Source organism: Prionailurus bengalensis, chromosome B2, assembly GCF_016509475.1.
Source record: "Prionailurus bengalensis isolate Pbe53 chromosome B2, Fcat_Pben_1.1_paternal_pri, whole genome shotgun sequence".
Lineage (NCBI taxonomy): Eukaryota > Metazoa > Chordata > Mammalia > Carnivora > Felidae > Prionailurus > Prionailurus bengalensis.
In genome coordinates this window covers 128,241,712-128,261,426 of record NC_057349.1, presented here as the reverse complement: position 1 = coordinate 128,261,426, position 19,715 = coordinate 128,241,712, and the positions used below count along the sequence as shown (strand labels likewise).

At 35.2% G+C, this 19,715-nt stretch overlaps 1 protein-coding gene across 1 annotated transcript in view; it reads right to left on the bottom strand.

The window, feature by feature from the left end:
* Positions 1-423: 423 nt before the first annotated feature.
* The window catches only part of VTA1 (vesicle trafficking 1), a 69,771-nt gene continuing 50,479 nt past the window's right edge, over positions 424-19,715 (bottom strand). Inside the window, 3 exon segments of the mRNA XM_043592478.1 lie at positions 424-1,809; positions 8,534-8,614; positions 14,872-15,045. Coding sequence (XP_043448413.1) covers positions 1,664-1,809; positions 8,534-8,614; positions 14,872-15,045 — 401 coding nt within the window. The 3' untranslated portion in view covers positions 424-1,663.

Genomic DNA, 19,715 nt, shown 5'->3' with positions numbered 1-19,715 from the left:
AAAAGATCATCCTAGACACTCTTGTACTACAATAAAGTGCTAGAGGAATGTTTCAGAGCACTGGAGTTCTAGATGCAAATATCAAATTCCACAAATGTTATAGGAATTTAGTTGTGAAAGGTATGAAAATGTTTTTCAGGAGGCATGGTTTGTGGGCTTGTTTTTGTAATGATTTACAATAGTTTATTCTGTCTGAATATTCATTCTATCAAATGCTATGCAATAGCATTATACTTACGCAAAGAAAAACTGAAAGACGAATGGTTATGAGATAATGATTCATTTTCTTTGGAATAGACTGTTAGAACAGGTTCAGCAAATGTTTTCTTAAAGAGCCAAAGAGTAAATATTTTAGACTTGCAGGCCATGTGATTCTGTAGTCAGGAAAAGCAACCACAGATTAAACATAAATAATGGGCAAGGTTTTAGTTCAATAAAACTTTATTTACATAACTGGTGGTCTGCCCATTGACCGTACATAGTTTGTGGACCCCTACGTTAAATGACTCCAATCTCAGTGGGATGAATGAAATGGACCAGATAAATTTCAGGTAAATTTAGCAAATTTACCTCCCTCTTTTTAAAAATTGTTCGCCTTTTACTTTAGAAACATCCATGTTCCTGTAATTAAACATAATGACTTAAAAAAAAAAAATGACAACTCTAGCATGCAAATTAAAACAGACATTTGGCTTTGTAATAAACGGAACGAGTTAAAAGAATCCTTGTATTTATTTTTTACACAGCACAAATGTAGGTGACACACAGTAAGTCCATCACTTCCCACAAAACTTATAAACTGAACAACTGAGAGTCTAAATTCTTGTAGTCTTCTGCAGCGCTCAGAGCTATCCACTTTATGGAATCCATTCCATAGCAGCAGAGGAGAACCTTAACTTAAAGCACCAAGTTTCCAGGCATTACTACAAATGTCTTCTTTTCATTCCCTAATACATGCAGTCAAACTGCCTATGAATAAATACCAATTCACTTTAAGCTTCAATGGAGAAGGGAAAGCTGTTGGGAAACCGACATTATTCTTAAGTCTAAAAGTGATTCTACCTCTTTACCTTGGTTTCTTCTGTAACAATTTTCACTTTTAATGTAGTTCTATTAAACATGAACATATTTTAATTTTGAACATAATCCCTTTCAAATTCATCTAACAGTTTAGGATGTTCATATTTGTTTTATAAATTCAGGGAGGGGGTGGAAACATGATCTCTTATCTAGAATATTCTGGCAATTTCTATTAAAAGTTAAATTTAGAATTTTATAGCAAAGTAATATAGCCTGTGTGCCCAAATTATAAGATTTTTAAAAGTCTTTAATTTATGTATATTAAGATACACTGCGAATCCCAATACATTTTATAGAAGTGTGATTTCATTCTCTGAAGCAGGGTTCAATGGGCATTTCTGGATCTTGCTAACATCAGCCCAATATACCCGGAGATTACTGGATCCACTAAATGGACAATGAAAACTGGTTGAGGCTGCTGCTGAATGCTTCAACAGGAATCTGATACACAGACACAGATTTCATTGTTATAGTCAATGCAACTGAAGTCTTCCTTAAAACTGTGCTCCTGATAGGCTGAAGAGAGAGTAATGGACTGTTAGTTCTTTAAGCCAAAAATGTACGGACGTGTGGTACAAAGGCTTCATTCTCTGCCCGTAGTTAGCAACTTGAGGGCCTTCTGTAGATTCTGCACCGCTGTGCTGACATCCTCATACTGCAGAGCACTGCCAGCATACTTGCAGTATTTCTGAGCTCTGGCAAAGTCCTCTGGTGTTAGACGGATATCCGCTGGAAGACACACAGAATAATTAAGACTATCCGTAAGAATAGAAACGTATTGTTAGGTTAAATGCTTACATTTAAAAGTATAAAAAAAATATTTAAGGTTATAGAAAAACATGAAGGCTTTGTTCAACCCCAGGGTATTTAAGTTTTTTCCATGCTTTTCAAATTTTTTCTTACTCATATCAACTATACACATGCCACTACACAATAACTTATATGAAAAGGTTTTTTTCCCCCAAGTAATAAACTAGAGGCTTTTGTATTTTGGTAGATTAATTGCAAAAAAAAATTATACTCTGTGTAAAATAAGGACAGTAGTTTAGGTGTTTATGTTAGAATTGCTAAGCCTCTCTTTTCATGGAACAATACACACAGACTAAACCACTGAACCCTCATTTGAACTAGAATATAAATATAATTCTCAATGACAAAAATAAGTAACATTTTTAAAAAATTACATAAGCCATTTGACTTTTATTTTAGCATGAAAATATTTTGTGTTTTTGTGCCATCCGTATATAAAACTCTAAGGTTTAACGAACATACTATCATTGAACTACAAAATTCAACACGTGAACAACTTTTACAATTTATGTCCAAAATTTATTCTTGGCAAGTTTTCCAGTTACATATATGGTTAATATGGGTAGTGCTCAACTAAATAATCTGGGTAAAAAAGAAAACCAAAATGCTAAAAACATTTCATTTATTCTAAAATTTGAATATACCTGAATATATATATATTTTTTTTTTTAATTTTTTTTTAACGTTTATTTATTTTTGAGACAGAGAGAGACAGAGCATGAATGGGGGAGGGTCAGAGAGAGGGAGACACAGAATCTGAAACAGGCTCCAGGCTCTGAGCTGTCAGCACAGAGCCCGATGTGGGGCTTGAACTCACGGACCGCGAGATCATGACCTGAGCCGAAGTCGGCGGCTTAACCGACTGAGCCACCCAGGCGCCCTGAACATACCTGAATATATATTTCTAAAGATGAAATTAAAAACTGACTTTATGTCTTGTCTTTTGAAATACCATTTTCTTTAGAATTTTTTATGAGGATTCTAAAAAGAAGTGATAGGAGGCTGAGGCACAGAATATAACGAGCAAATAATATATTTCAAATTCTATTTATAAGTCTGTACTTATAAACAGACTATTTTTGTTTAGTTACCTTTAATTTTGCCAAAGATATATGTGCGTATGTTATACATATCTATACATATAGCAACGGCAGGTATCTGGACACTAAGTTCTGACCCAAATTATTGTTTTCTTTAACATTTTCAAAAGAGTTCTGAAATAATGGATCATAAAGTTTCTAGGGCAGGGTCAGGCACCGATAAATGTTGAAGAACTTTAATGAATGAATATGTTTCCACTTCATATTATTTCCTACATTTTAAAATGAATCAAGTTCATACAGAATTACATATTAATTTCTGACTTTAAGAGAATATAAATATACACATAACTACTTATGGTAACTAGCCAGTGTGCTACATATAAATTCTTCAAATACTTGTTGAATGCTATTAAAGTTATAATGGTTAATCTTACTATTGTGAGAAATTACACATTCCAATTTTGACAGAACTTACTTCAATTTTCTTAAGTTCCAGTCTTGCTTAAAAAGCAAAAAAATACAAATCAATAAACTAGTAAAATGTAATTATATATTAAAAAAAAGTTCTCCAGTAGTACTAAAAGTTTTAGTACTACTGAAAGTACTAAATTCTTTTAGTATTTAGTGACTTGGCATTTGTTACCACTTAAACTTAAAAACCAATTATCCTGCAGCTCTATTGACAATTTAGTCAGGACACTTTAGGTTGTATTTTTTTCTTGAAAATACCTACTAGATTTTTCAAAGTTTTTTCTAGATATATTAACAGGCTCTGGTCATCTAGAGCTAAACATACTATCTAGGTGTGTGAGACATCTTTGAAAACTGAGTTCACCCCACTCATCATTTTGTACTTTAACAGCCTGTCCTCTTATTCCAGGGCAATTTTTAAATATGTAGGGCATCCATCTAGAATTTACTGGACTTGCTGGAAGGAAACCCAATGCACAGAACTAATAGTTTTTATACCATTGGCCTTAGCACTGTTTTGCTGACATACCACTTACTTATTAATAAGATGTCTGTAGTGGCAAGAACTCTGTCACTATTTTAGTTTTTACAAACTAAACTTATACACCAATGATAAAACTATCTTAAAACACAAATATTCAGAAAATATGAATGGAAGTATTTTAACAGGAAAATGTCATTACAGATACATATGTATCTTATAAACTTGTATGAAATTATGTAACTAGCAGATAAAATATCATTAGATAATAACCATCTTACACATTCAGATACAAAATGTAACTTACAGATTTATATAGAGATGTTAGATTTATTTTCAACAATTAAAAGAACTTAAAAAGCCATGTCAAATAGTTACTTTTGCTATTCTGTAACACTTCAGGCTTTCCTTCATTTAACAAATATCATCTAAGAGTCATCAATAATAAAACATGTCATTAAACTTTCAAATTAAAAAAAATGAAATCTGCTTAATTATGATTCTTTTAAATTAGCAGTTGAAAACTGAAGTGGAAAATACATAAGAGAACAAGAGTTCAATTTCAGTATCTGATATTATATTCCAAATTGTAAAAACTTCTCCGTGCACCCATATAGAAGCTGTTTTTTCAATTACTAAAGTTTACTAGAGGCCATAATCAGAGCAGAGAGAGCGTATTGTGGACCTAAAAGGTGTTTAAAGGATTAGAGAGGCTGTCTAACAGAACATCTCTTTTCTGAACCCTATGCCTAATATGTTCCAAATGGCTTTAGGCAAGACAGTCCTCATCACAGGGCTGCTTTTCTCCTTTACAGGGCAGTACGAGAAGGCAGAAGACAGCTAGGGCTATTAGTGAAGTTCCCTATTGCAGCACAAAGAGCCTGGGTCAGCACTGGATCAAAGATAACATTTTTGGTGTAAAGAGAAAATCTCTGCACACTCAGTTGACAGGACAGAAGAATCCATTTCCAAGGTTGATTTATCTAATGTCATGACAGAGCATAGAATATTTCATTGTAAAAATTTCCAAAATGGGTCTTTAAAGACTCTTTTCTATCTAACTTGGTAATTTTAGAAATTCACGTCAGGGACTTTGGATAATCTGACCCTAGTGGACTCTATAATCCTCTGACTTGAATGGAAAGCACAGGCAGGATCACAGGGGAACCATCTGATACCCAGTAAACCTTAAGGGTAGAGACAAACCTCAGTACTAAACCCTTATATGCAGGCACTGCCAAGATATGTCACTTAAAAATGGCAACAGCAGTAATGATTTGAGGCAGAATTTGACTGCATCGGGCACTGTGCTAAATACTTTTCAGATATTCCATTTAATCTTCCAAAAAAACTTACGAGGTACGTTGTTATTCACATTCTAATACTACCTAAACAAGTTAAAAAGGGAAATGCTCTGCTTCCTGTATCTACCACCTTTCCAATCCCATTCTCTTCTCCACAGTCAGCCACAGACTCACTACAAAAAATATTTAATATATTAACACACATATAATATGGGTATTAAAAGGCGAGGAGTACTAAGCACTAAAGAGAAAAATGTAGCAGCAAAGGGGTTTAGGGAGTATTAGAGGTGGTGGTGAAGCTAGTGATGGTTATGAGACGACTAGTTGTAGTCTGTGCATTCTCTAGAATTTTTCTATGTACTTAAACACATATGTACATGTGGCAAGGCAGAGTCTTAATTTTTTTTCCCTAAACAGGCTCATACTATACAGAATGTTCTACAACTTGCTTTTTTAATTCAGTATGTGGAGGAGATCTTTCATGTCAGAGTTACTATATTCTTTTTTAATATGTGCTCAGTAGTCCATAGGACAAATGGACCATAATTTTCATTATTATTAAATAATACCATAAGATTATTTTCTACTACTATGATGATGTTGAAATAAAATATCCTTGTAAACATGTTTAGTGTTCAGGTCTACGTATTTCTTTAAGACAGATTCCTAAAAGTGGAATATAGCCGGGTCAAAAAATTAGTGACATAATAGTGCTGCAAAAAACTTTACTAACGTATACTGCCCAGCAACAGCATGCCAAGAGTCATTCCCTAGGTCTTCACTGACACTGTAAATTATCAATCCTTTAAAATATATTTTAATATTTGTAATTAAAAAAAAATTACATTCCACGTTAGTTAGCATATAGTGCAACAACGATTTCAGGAGTAGATTCCTTAATGTCCTTAATTCCTTAATTCCTAATTCCTTCATTTAGCCCATCCCCCTCCCACCACCCCTCCAGTAACCCTCTGTTTTTGTTCTCCATATTTAAGAGCCTCTTATGTTCTGTCCCCCTCCCTGTTTTCATATTATTTTTGCTTCTCTTCCCTTGTGTTCATCTGTTCTGTGTCTTAAAGTCCTCATATGAGTGAAGTCACGTATTTGTCTTTCTCTAATTCTGCTTAGCATAATACCCTCTAATTCCATTCACGTTGTTGCAAATGGCAAGATTTCATTCTTTTTGATTGCCAAGTAATACTCCATTGTATGTGTGTGTGTGTGTGTGTGTGTGTGTGTGTGTGTGTGTATATATATATATATATATATACACACACCCCACATCTTCTTTATCCATTCATCCATCGATGGACATTTGGGCTCTTTCCATACTTTGGCTATTGTTGATAGTGCTGCTATAAACATGGGGGTGCATGTGCCCCTTTGAAACAGCATAACCTGTATCCCTTGGATAAATACCTAGTAGTGCAATTGCTGGGTTCTAGGGTAGTTCCATTTTTAATTTTTTGAGAAACCTCCATACTGTTTTCCAGAGTGGCTGCACCAGTTTTCATTCCCACCAGCAGTGCAAAAGAGATCCTCTCTCTCTGTATCCTCGCCAACATCCGTTATTGCCTGAGTTGTTAATGTTAGCCATTCTGACAGGTGCGAGGTGGTATTTCATTGTGGTTTTGATTTGTATTTCCCTGATGATGAGTGATGTTGAGCATTTTTTCATGTGTTGGTTGGCCATCTGGATGTCTTCTTTGATTCATGTCTTTTGCCCATGTCTTCACTGGATTATTTGTTTTTTGGGTGTTGAGTCTGAAAAGTTCTTTATAGATTTTGGATACTAACTCTTTATCGGATATGTCATCTGCAAATTTCTCCCATTCCGTCGGTTGCCTTTTACTTTTGCTGTTTCCTTTGCTGTACAGAACCTTTTTATTTTGATGAGGTCCCAATAGTTTATTTTTGCTTTTGTTTCCCTTGCCTCTGGAGACATGTTGAGTAAGAAGTTGCTGAGGCCAAGATCAAAGAGGTTTTTGCCTGCTTTCTCTTCGAGGATTTGATGGCTTCCTGTCTTACATTTAGGTGTTCCATCTATTTTGAGTTTATTTTTGTGCATGGTCTAAGAGAGTGGTCCAGGTTCATTCTTCTGCATGTCGCTGTCCAGTTTTCCCAGCACCACTTGCTGAAGAGACTGTCTTTATCCCATTGGATAGTCTTTCCTGCTTTGTCAAAGATGAGTTGGCCATATGTTTGTGGGTCCATTTCTGGGTTCTCTGTTCTGTTCCATTGATCTGAATGTCTGTTTTTGTGCCATAAAATATTTTCTTATCTATTGACATAAAACCAAATTCCTACTAATTCTCAATTTCCCTGATTATTAGTATGGCTGGGCATCCTTTCATGTGTTCACTGCTTATCTGTGTTACCAGCCATATTCTCTGTTTTTTTGTTTTTTTTGGTGAACTGAGTTTTAGTTATTCGTTTGTAGAAGCTCTTTATATATGCTCTGGACATTAATTCCTTAAGTTTCAATTCCCTCCTGGTCTATTAGTTGCATTTTAAGAATGTAATAGGGAAGAGGGAATCTTCCGTGGTATGGAATTTATTATTTTTCATTAGTTAAGCCTGTTAAGATGCAACTAAATCAGATACGAGAACTGGGAGACAGAATCTAATATATATTTTTTCCTGATAACCAACTGTTGTAACATCACTTCTGAATATATATTCTTGCAACATTGCTCCAAATGCCACCTTTGTCATTAATTTCCATACTCTGTGGCCTGGTTTCCAGATTCCCTACTGTGTCATTGATCTATCTTTTTCAGATATTTTCACAGCAGATTTTAGACAGAGCTTTTAAAATTGAGGGGGATTATAGAGGGGAGTCTGGAAACCAAGTTTAACAGAGGAATATGGTATTCATTGGGCAGGTGATATGTTTTCCATTATGTTGTTGGGTAATCTGCCAGTTTATTAAAGGTTCTTTTTTGTTTTTATTTTCAATTACAGTCACTTCCCTTTTCGGATAATCTAATAATTTAATGTAGTAGATAAGGAAGACCATAATCATAACACATGGTAATTCTGAAGTAAAGTCATCTAGTATAAGCTTTCATGATAGCTTTGGCTATATGTTTGTGCCACTATATCCATCATTATACAAAAAAAGGAACTGTAAAACTAAAAAAAAAAAGGGAATGCCTTCAAAGTTGGGTATTTTGGATAATATGAAATAATCTTGGCTCACTGGAGAATCTAGTGAACACAGCCATTCAAAGAAATGTGTTTCAAATTACCTAGGCATTCAAATATACAACACTCTTAAGGTAAAATTACCAAACAACGCCCAAAGCAGGAGATACAATATATCACAAAAACAGCTGACTTACCCTGGGACACTGTACTGAAAAGAGCAGGATCAATAGCCGGAACAGTCTGGGGAGTAGGCTGGATAGTATTACTTGTTACACCTGCAAATCGGAAAAGCACAAATGGGTATTACAGTTATACTTAATTATACACTAGGAAAGCGTTCAGAGGATCACGAAGGAATTTCATTTCTTAGTATTTTGGAACCTTAATGAATTATAATTTGACACACTTGTTTGATGTTGGAAGCTGCAATGGAAAACATGCAGGAAAATATATTTTGAGTGCTTACATAACGTATTTAACGCAAATGGTAATATGTCTGCATACTATACTATTTTGTACATTTTTCATTTAATATATTTTCGCAATTTACCTTATTAATTTACATGGGTACATAAGTGTTCCATTTCATGTATGAACCACAATTTATAAAGCAGTCCTTTACTGATGGACATGTAGGTTGCTTTCATTCTTTTGTTACTATAGATAACACTACAGTGAATATTCTTATATACTGTGTACATATACATATGTACAATGTGTATGAATTTATTTATAGGAAAAATTTAAAGAAGTGTAACTGCAAAGTCAGGTTTTAATTTTAAACTGACTAATTTAATGACTATCTTTCGCTTGATTTTGATAATTGCTAACCAAATATATTAAACTATCAACATCTGACATAATTGTTCCCACAAAACTTGTTAACCTTTAAAGGCACATAATAAATAACATTAACAAAAAAAAAAAGGGAATGCAACCTTTGGGAGGGATCTTCAAGACTACCTAATCAAGTGTAGTGTTTTGATGTATCTAAAGCATAGAGACGTGACTACATATTTTTCATTGATGTTAAAAAAAAATGAGCAGATCAATCTAGATATCATTGCCATTCCTTGCTAAATAATTTGTGTTTCTATGTAAATTAAGTTCTCCAAACAAATCTGTTCCTCTATGGAGAAGGAATATTTTTATTAATCAGCATCTTGTTATTTAAAAAATTTTAAAAATGTTTATTTATTTTTGAGAGAGAGTGAGAATGAGTGGGGGAGGGAGAGAGAGAGGGAGACACAGAATCCGAACCAGGCTCCAGGCTCTGCGCTGTCTGCATAGAGCCCGTTGCGAGGTTCAAACCCACAAACCTCGAGATCATGACCTGAGCCAAACACTTAACCTGGACACTTAACCAACTGAGCCACCCAGATGCCCCAATCAGCATCTTGTTATTAAATTTTAAATGCTTATTTGTACATCTTCACATGACTAAGTAGACAATATTAATTAACAAGAACAAAACAGAATTTGCACAGAAATTTAGTTATGTAGTAAAATTTTATTTAAGCAATACTAAAAAAAAATTATGTGGTGTGTATTTTATTAAGAACTTGTGGTCACAGTCGTTCAACAAAGACTTGAACTGACAACACAGGCTGCTCAGCGCCTCACGCAGCAGTAAGAAGATGCTGCCTCCATTTGTCCTGATGCACGAGCCAAGGGCTGTCCTTTGGCGGCCATCATGACATGTTCCCAGGGGGACCTAGTGTACAGGCCCAACACAAGCTCATAAATACTTGTTTTGTTTTTTTACATTTTATATATTTTTGATAGACAGACAGAGCACAAATGGGGGAGAGGCAGAGAAAGACGGAGACACAGAATCCAAAGCAGGCTCCAGGCTCTGAGCTGTCGGCACAGAGCCCGACACAGGGCTCAAACTCACAGACCGTGAGATCATGACCTGAGCCGAAGTCAGGCGCTTAACTGACTGAGCCACCCAGGCGCCCCTCATAAATACTTGTTGAATTTGTAAAAATAGCTTGTGGTTTATGTTACCTTTTTTTTTTTTTTTTCGAGATGCCCAAATCTATTTTTCTTTCTTTCTTTCGGGATTTGGAAAGGTCTCATTTGTCAATTCATAAATGGATCGCAGTCCCCAAGACTGCAATATGCTGGAGTGATGTGACCATAAAAACATTCCTGGGGAAAGCAGAACTGTGTTGGAAATTTCCTTCCTTCTGTTATTTAACAAAAAGATATTAACAAGTAACTTCTGGTTAATTTTTAAGTAGATGGTTACATAGCTTATTAAATGGCATTAATATACATTCAAGAATTAAACATTAAAAAATGTCTAATTAAGTACTGAATTGTTCTACTGCCTACATGATGTGGGGATTCTGAAAAGGGAGAAATAATAGGTAGTGGTTAGAAAACTAGAAGATTATCCAAAAAGTATAACCCTAAAGAGTAGCATTTGGAGAGGCAAAGAAAAGAAAGACATGCTATCTACAAGGAACACTGTAAGCAGAGGTAAGAAAATGGGAGGATTGGGTTGAGTAAAACCTCAGTATAATCACGGAAAATAGCATTGATTGAAATGGTTAGGACAAAATATTAACAACTCTGAAAGCTGTATAGGAGAACTCAAATGCAGTGCTGATACTTAAAAGAACAACAATAAAAGCGCTAAGTTTTTGATCTCTGTATGTGCTGAGCTACATTTATCATCAAAAGGCTAGCATTAAGTATAAAACAGTTCTAATATTTAACCTACTTAGATTTATTACTGAGCTCTTCTTCCTGAGCACTTACAGGCTGTGTAAAGCGTATGTTTCAAGAGAAAGGAAAAACCACCTGCTCCATCACCTACTTCTGACAGTCCACAGTGGTTCAATACAAGAGGCAAACACTCCCCCTGCGTAAACAAACGTTATCGCTGCCCTCCTTGCACCTCGGTGCGTTTTTGTGGAAGAACTAAAAACTGTATATTAGTACATACTATTCTTTTCAGCTATCTTAAGGATTTCCCTTTGATAAAAGTGCATCCTGGATCTTTATATGAGGGAAAGTAAATCAACCTTAAAGTGAGCAAGAGGGGAAACATCTGCTATATTTATAAACTAGAAATGTTATTTCATTTGCTATTAGGCAACTGTGGACTTTTTTTTTTTTTAACTGTTTTAAATATAATAGAAAAAAAAATCTGCCAGCTAAGAGGAGATTCCAAAACCTTAAACCAGTATTAAGGGGTAAATTACTATATGGGAAAAGTAGATTTTGATTTAACAGGGTTTTAGTTCCTTGGAGGAAGAGACATAGAAAGGAGGTGCCAAAAACAGAATCAGAAAGACACGGGTTCAATTTCTAGTTCTGTCACTAACAGGTATGCCTGTACATTTGTTTTCATGGGACAATTGCTTAATTTCTTTACAGTATGTAAATAAGAGACAACAATTTCTAATATAGTTGCTGTAAGAATTAACTTATAAAATAGCTATGGCAATTATTTAAATGCTAAGTCTATTTAGAGTGTATATAAAGTAACACAAGAGAACCTCAACCTAAATAAGTTCCAAGGCTTTTGGTTTTATGTGCTTGCTCTGAGGAACAAAAGAGAAAACATAAAATAAAATAAATAAGGTTTATGCCAGTTAACTGGATCAAAATTAACTGCTTATGCCAGAAAACTTCCTAACAGAAAACTACCTCGATATCTATCTTTATGTATGTCATGAATATTCTAAGCAGGAGATACTGTTAGTCTGAATGTATGGAACTACTAATATTTGATCAATTTTGTTGTACCAAACCTAATTCAGCTTTCCTACTAGAAATAAGCTTTCCCTCTTCTATATATGTACTGTAGAACTATATATTAAATATACAAATATATGCCTATACAGAATTCTGCCCAAAGATATTTTGTCTAAACCAACACCCCTCACGCAACTTTTTTTAAGGTCAATACCCTACCCCCAAAGGTGACACTTCCCTTGATTCACAAAATGGTTTTAAGTGTTCATTAGCTTGGTGCTAAATACCCTGTCTTTGGCACAGAAATAGGAAGGAAGCGAAAAAAAAAGGAAAAGGAAACTAATTTGCTGAACACTGATTTTGTGTTAGGCATAGTAGTAGTGAATTTTCAACCTTTTCCCCTTTAATAATTAAAATCACTATGAGAGTATGGTTAATTTCATTTTAGAAAGAGGCAAAACCTAGGTCAGGAGAAGCTGTATCACAGTTGAGTCTGTGCTTTAGCAAGGGGTAGGCACTAATAACCAATACAATTTGACTTCAAAATGCATTTTATTTTCTAAAACTGGTGTGTCTGAGGCTTCTGGTTAGTGTTTAAATTCACTAGTATAATTAGAATAGTATTAACCTAAAGCAAATACATATACGTAGTTGGTGGTGTTGCTTATATTGTTCTACCTGAAAATATTGAGTATTTCTTTCTTTTTTTTTTTTTTTTTAATTTTTTTTTCAACGTTTATTTATTTTTGGGACAGAGAGAGACAGAGCATGAACGGGGCAGGGGCAGAGAGAGAGGGAGACACAGAATCGGAAACAGGCTCCAGGCTCTGAGCCATCAGCCCAGAGCCTGACGCGGGGCTCGAACTCACGAACCGCGAGATCGTGACCTGGCTGAAGTCGGACGCTTAACCGACTGTGCCACCCAGGCGCCCCTTGAGTATTTCTAAAAGAAAAGAAAATATTTATAATTCTGTTCCATGATACTTACAGAACAAACTCAAATTGGTGTGTCTATTAAAGTCATCATACAGACCATAAAACAAAGTCAGGTTAAAATATGCAGAATGGTGACACAAAAGAGGTCAGTGTTAAAATGACCACATTCATCAATATTCTTCAAGACAAAAATAACAGCAATATTTGCAGGTAATATAAAACTAAAAGTTTTAAAGGTTTTCTTTTTGTTTGTTTGTTTCTTTTATTTATCTGAGAGAGACAGAGGCTCAGGGAGGGGTGGGGACAGAGGATCTGAAGCAGGAAATCCTGACCTGAGCCAAAGTCGGACACTTAACTGACTGAGCCACCAGGTGCCCCTAAAGCTAAAAAAGTTTTAAAATAGGAGCAAAGAAACTAACAATAGCTGGTACTACAATGGTCAAGTAGAACACTTTTAGATAGTGGTCAACTCATGCAAAATAACCTAGAATGGTTTGGGTAAACTGAGGCTGAAAATTTAAAAGTCAATGAAGTAATGATGTGTTATTAATGGGGCTCAAAGGATGACTTTCCTATCGATCAAATATTCTTTTTTTTTTAAAAAAATTTTTTTTTTCCACGTTTTTATTTATTTTTGGGACAGAGAGAGACAGAGCATGAACGGAGGAGGGGCAGAGAGAGAGGGAGACACAGAATCGGAAACAGGCTCCAGGCTCCGAGCCATCAGCCCAGAGCCTGATGCGGGGCTCGAACTCACAGACCGCGAGATCGTGACCTGGCTGAAGTCGGACGCTTAACCGACTGCGCCACTCAGGCGCCCCTCGATCAAATATTCTGAAATGTTTGGGGGAGCCTGGGTGGCTCAGTTGGTTAAAGCGTCTGACCCTTGATCTCAGCTCAGGTCATGATCTCACGGTTCATCTGTGGGACTGAGTCCCATGTCAGGCTCTGTGCTGACAGCAGGGATTCTCTCTCTGCCCCTCCCTTGCTCACACGCATGCTGCCAAAAAATAAATAAACATTAAAAAATATATTTTGAAATGTTTGTACAGTTTACTACCATAGATTATGTGGAGATAAAAGAAATATTGTAAGAATAATTTTTGGAAAAAAATCAAGATATTAAATTATGGTTTTAAATGCCCTTCTATTTGAAAAATAAGGGTGATCTGTTGTCAACAATGCAAGTACATGTCTGCAATTTTTAAAAGTATCTTTCATTTACTGACATTGACATTACTAGAGACTAGTGTTGTCAGATCTCTTCCATGAAAGCACAGACCTATGATACTGATTTATTCAAGGATAGTAGTTATCACTTCACTTTTTTTCCTTTAGTCACCTGTTTGTAATATTAAAAGAAACAACCCAAATCCCCTGTTTTCAGTTGTCTGTGATTCCACTGCTACTGAGATTCTGTGCCTCAGTGCCTGCTCCCTCCATCAATAATGTCTATGTTGAGGGCAGAGGTCAGGTCCTAAGGAAATAAAGCAAGAAAAATGAAATCTTGCTCATACAGTGGGACGCTGACCAACACTTCCTGTAATAGACCAGCTCACCTCACTGCTAATCCTGAACAGCACTAAAGGGCAAAAAAAGGGAGAGGAAAAAAAGAAAATATGACTCATGAAAAGCACAGAAGTTCTTAGTAATAAAACATATAAAGTTAATAGTAACATATGTAAATGTTTTATCATTTCTCAAAAGAAAAGACAATTACTATTAAAACTTCAACAAAAAGGATTTAACATTTTTTGTGGGTTCAAATAGAATTTAAAGATCTTACCATGTTTTATGACCATCACTATGAGGCATAAACATAAGGAAAAGGCGGTTCTTGTTTACGAAAGGAAGAGTTCAAAACTGGTTAACTTGAACTTCCTACCTGCGCTGGAAGGCACTTCCGCTGGCGTGTTGGCTGGAGCGTGCGCACCGGGGGGGATCTGGATTCCCGTGAAGCTGCTGGACGGCACACTGCCTGGGTCGTAAGCTGAAGATGAAGGCCGGGGTGGCTGAGTAGGCAGGGGTGTGGCCCCAGCATCTTCATTTTCTTCAACATCTATTATATAATATATATGTAAAGCGAAATTAGGTATTTTGAAATAAACACGCCAAATATTCTTATCTCGCTATACAGATAAGACAAACAGACCTTCAAAGGCAATTCTATTTAATGCAGTCGATAAGCAGGCTTTATCTCTTAAAATACTAGTTTTAACTGTTTTCCTTTTTTGAAACACTTAATTGTGCCTGACAATATGATTGTCACTTCTTTTAAGTTAAGACTTTTTACAATTATATAAAATCTTTGCGTATAGTATATTTTTCTTAAAAATCAGTTTTTTTTAAACTCACTCTTTAAACTTATGAAAAACAGGATATTTTTGGCAAAACATGTCATATTTAATGTTATCCATAAGAACTTTATTTTTCTGACAGCAGCCTTTTACTCAGCATTTGTTGTTTACACTAGTTATAAAATGATTACCTGTGTGTTTGTTGTTCAAGTATTAGGTTCATCAACAAAAACAAAGAAAATGAAATTTCACATTGAGCTACCTGCACAGAAAGTAGTGACAGACTTGTGTTGAGAAGTTTTGAGATACAGACTTAAAATATACTATATTATTAGCTGAATTTGATAACTACCTTGGGAAAGTTAAATATTGACAGTCTATTTAAAAATTACAATTAGTGGGGCGCTTGGATGGCTGAAGTCAGTTAAGCGGCTGACTTTGGCTCAGGACATGATCTCATGGTTCATGGGTTTGAGCCCCATATCAGGCTCTCTCTGCTGTCAGCACAGAGCCTGCTTCAGATCCTCTGTGTCCCTCTCTTTCTGCCCCTCCCACTGCTCATGCTCTCTCCCAATCTCAAAAATAAACAAACATCAAAAAAAAAAAAAAAAAAAAAAAAAGAAAAAAAAGAAAAAAAAGAAAAAAAAATGACAATTTGCCACTTTTGGGAATCTTAGTAATTTGAAATGCAAACTAGAGCAACAGATTTCTGAAATCAATTTATTTCCTATCAACTTTTTAAATAACATTTTTGTCTGATCATAGCCACATTATATATCCAATGCAGATAATTTTAAGCAACCAAAAAAATCTACCTACTCTGAAATATATGTTACTAAGTAACCGTGTACATGTATTTATATTTTATATACACTAAAATAATTTTCTCTTCTATTAGAGAACTGTAACATTAGTTCACCCTAAATGAAAGATAGGAAGGAACCTCTCAGTCCAATGTTTAAAGGCACTAGAAAGTGACTAAAAGTCGGAAGAAACCAGGGTGAAGATGGCCCCCAGGAGAGGAAATCTCACCAGGCAAGGTTTGCTTTCATGTGGCTTTTCACCTGCAGCACTCAACAGTCTGAGCAAAAGAAAGAACTGGAGAGAAGTGAGCCTTGAAATATGTGTATGAACCCCAAGTAAATACTGTACGACCCTGAATTACGCACGCGCAATCCAGAGAGATTCTTGAGGGTCCTGGTAAAGGTAACAGCCTTAAAGGTGAAAGACGGACAGTGTTCGAGTTCAGGCAAGTTAACTGCCATTAGAACAATAAGCAAGAACTTGCAGGGGAAGATAACAAAATGCAAAGGAGCTACAAGAGGTGATCAGCAATAAAAATTAATAGAAATATGGGTGGGAGGGAGGAAGAAAATGTGACCAGAGTCAGGAGAAAAAGAGAGTCTATAGAAATAGACCACAAATGACCCAGATATCAAAATTAGTAAAATAAATAAATAAATAATCACTTTAAAGCAGGTATTATAAATATGTTCAATATCACAGAAAAAAATATAGTCATAATGAAAGAAGAAAAACTCACCAGAGAAAAGAAACTGTAAGAGGGACAAAAACAGGACTAACAGAAAACAAATGGTAAAAATAATAGGCTTAAATCTAGCTATAGAAATAATTACATTAAATGGACCAAATATTATTTTGAAGGCTGATGTTGACCGACACAAAATACAACAACAAAAAACAAACAAAAAAGGGGCGCCTGGGTGGCTCAGTCAGTTAAGTGCCTGACTTCTTGGGTTCAGCTCAGGTCATGATCTCACGGTTTGTGAGTTCGAGCCCTGAGTCGTGCTCTGCACTATCAGCATGGAGTCCACTCTGGATTCTCTCTCTCCCTCTTTCTCTCCCCCTTCCCTTCTTGCTCTCTCTCTCAAAATAAATAAATTTTTTAAAAAATGAAAAACAAACAAAACCCTATATGCTTTAAGACTCAGATATGTTTATACTAAAATGATGAAAATAGATATACTATGTAAATACCAAGTAAAAGCTGAAATGGCTAAATCCAATAATAGACACAATAGGATTCATTTCAAGGAATATTAGTAGAGATACAAGGAGATGTTTCATAATGATAAAAAGGTGAAGTCATTAAAAAAAAAATCAAACAATTATAAAGGTGTATGTGCCTAATAAAAATGAAACGAAAGCTGACAGAACTAGTAAAATCCTCACAGTTGAAACTTTAATATGCTTCTATGACTCACATTCATGGGCCACCACACAAATAAATGTAGAATATTTTCTTTTCAAATGCAAGTAGCATATACACCAAGACAGATCATATTTTGTACCATGAAATAAATCTTAGTATACTCTGATATATTGAAATCTTGCAAAGTATGTTCCCTGACCAGAGAATTGAATTAGAAATCAAAAAGAAAAGTCCCAAATATTTTTAAATTACACAATATATTTCTAAATAATCCATCTCTCAAAGAACAAAGGAAATAAATATTTTGAATTAAATGATATCAAAATTTGTGAGATGTCATTAAATCAGTCCCCACAGGGAAGATAACTGATGCTTTAGGTGCTTTTTCTAATAAAGAAGAAAAGCTTAAAATAAAAAGTCTACATTTTCTCTTAAAAAGCTACAAAATCAAAACTAAAAGAAAATTAAATCTCAAGTACAAAGAAGGAAAAAATAATATAAAAACAAACATAAAGGAAATAGAAAATAAAGATATTATTAGAACAATTAAAAAAACTGAAAAATAACCAGATTAGAAAAAGGACAGAGAATTGGGGTGCCTGGGTGGCTCAGTCGGTTTAGCGTCCGACTTCGCTCAGGTCACGATCTCACGGTCCGTGAGTTCGAGCCCCGCATCAGGCTCTGTGCTGACAGCTCAGAGCCTGGAGCCTGCTTCAGATTCTGTGTCTCCCTCTCTCTCTGGCCCTCCCCCCGTTCATGCTCTGTCTCTCTCTGTCTCAAAAATAAATAAATGTAAAAAAAAAAAAAAAAAAAAAAGGACAGAGAAATGGATAATATAAATATTAGTAATTAAAGAGGCACTATCAAGGGGCGCCTGGGTGGCGCAGTCGGTTAAGCGTCCGACTTCAGCCAGGTCACGATCTCGCACTCCGTGAGTTCGAGCCCCGCGTCGGGCTCTGGGCTGATGGCTCAGAGCCTGGAGCCTGTTTCCGATTCTGTGTCTCCCTCTCTCTCTGCCCCTCCCCCGTTCATGCTCTGTCTCTCTCTGTCCCAAAAATAAATAAACGTTAAAGAGGCACTATCAATACACATTCTTCAGATATTAAAAGGATAATGAGGAGAGAAAGGAAATATAAAGTCAATGAATTACACAATCTAAGGGAAATGTCATTATCCTTTCAATGTCTGTATGATTATCATCATTATGAAAAATACAGACACAAACTACCAAGACTTACCCAAGAAGAAATGATCTGAATAGTTTGGTATCTATTGAAGAAATTGAACTCACAGCAAAAAAACTTTCTATAAAGAAAATGCCTAGCCTAGGTAAAGTGGCAAATTCTATCAAAATTTAAGTAAGAGATAATATCTGTCTTACGCAAACACATTCAGGAAACAGGAATAGGAATCACTGTCAACTTATTTATGAGGCTGGTCTAACTCTGATAGCAAACCTCATAAATGTGAACACATATCCAAAGATCCTTAGAGTGAGAACCAAATCCGGCTATATATTGTAAAGACATTACACATCATGACCAAATGGCGTTTACCAAGGAGTGCAGAATTGATTTATCATTTGAAAATCAATGTCATTCATATTGACAGAATAAAGAAAGAAAAAACCACATGATAAATTCAATAAATGCATAAAAAGCACTTGATAAAATTTAACCTCCCTTTAAAACAAAAGTTTTCAGTTCCCTGGAAGTGGGGCTTGGCGGGGAGGGGATTCCTTAGATGAGATGGGGCCATAAACGAAACAAAACCACACACGTAAATATCATTGCTGGTGCAACAGACAAGAAAAAGAAAGAAAAGACATAAAGATTGGAAAGAAAGAAGCAAAACTGTCTCTCCTTACAGATAACATGATTACCTACACAGAAACTCTCAAGGAATCTACAAAGCAACCACAACTAACAAGTAAATTTAGCAAGGTTGTACGATACAACATCATTATACAAACATCAATTGTATTTCATATTAGAAGTAAACAAGGGAATGAAAAAACACATTTCTTGGAAATTAACAAAAGAGGTTCAAAATCTATATTCTGAAAAATACAAAATACTGTTGATAAAAATTAATGCAGGCTTAATAAATGGAAAGATGTATCATATTCGTACAATTAAAGACTCAGCTTTGTTAAGGTATACATTCACTCTAAATTGATGTATAAATTCAATGTAATATCACTCCTAATTCCAGTAGGTTTTTTTTTTTTTTTTTTTCTTAACAGAAACTGAAAAAAAC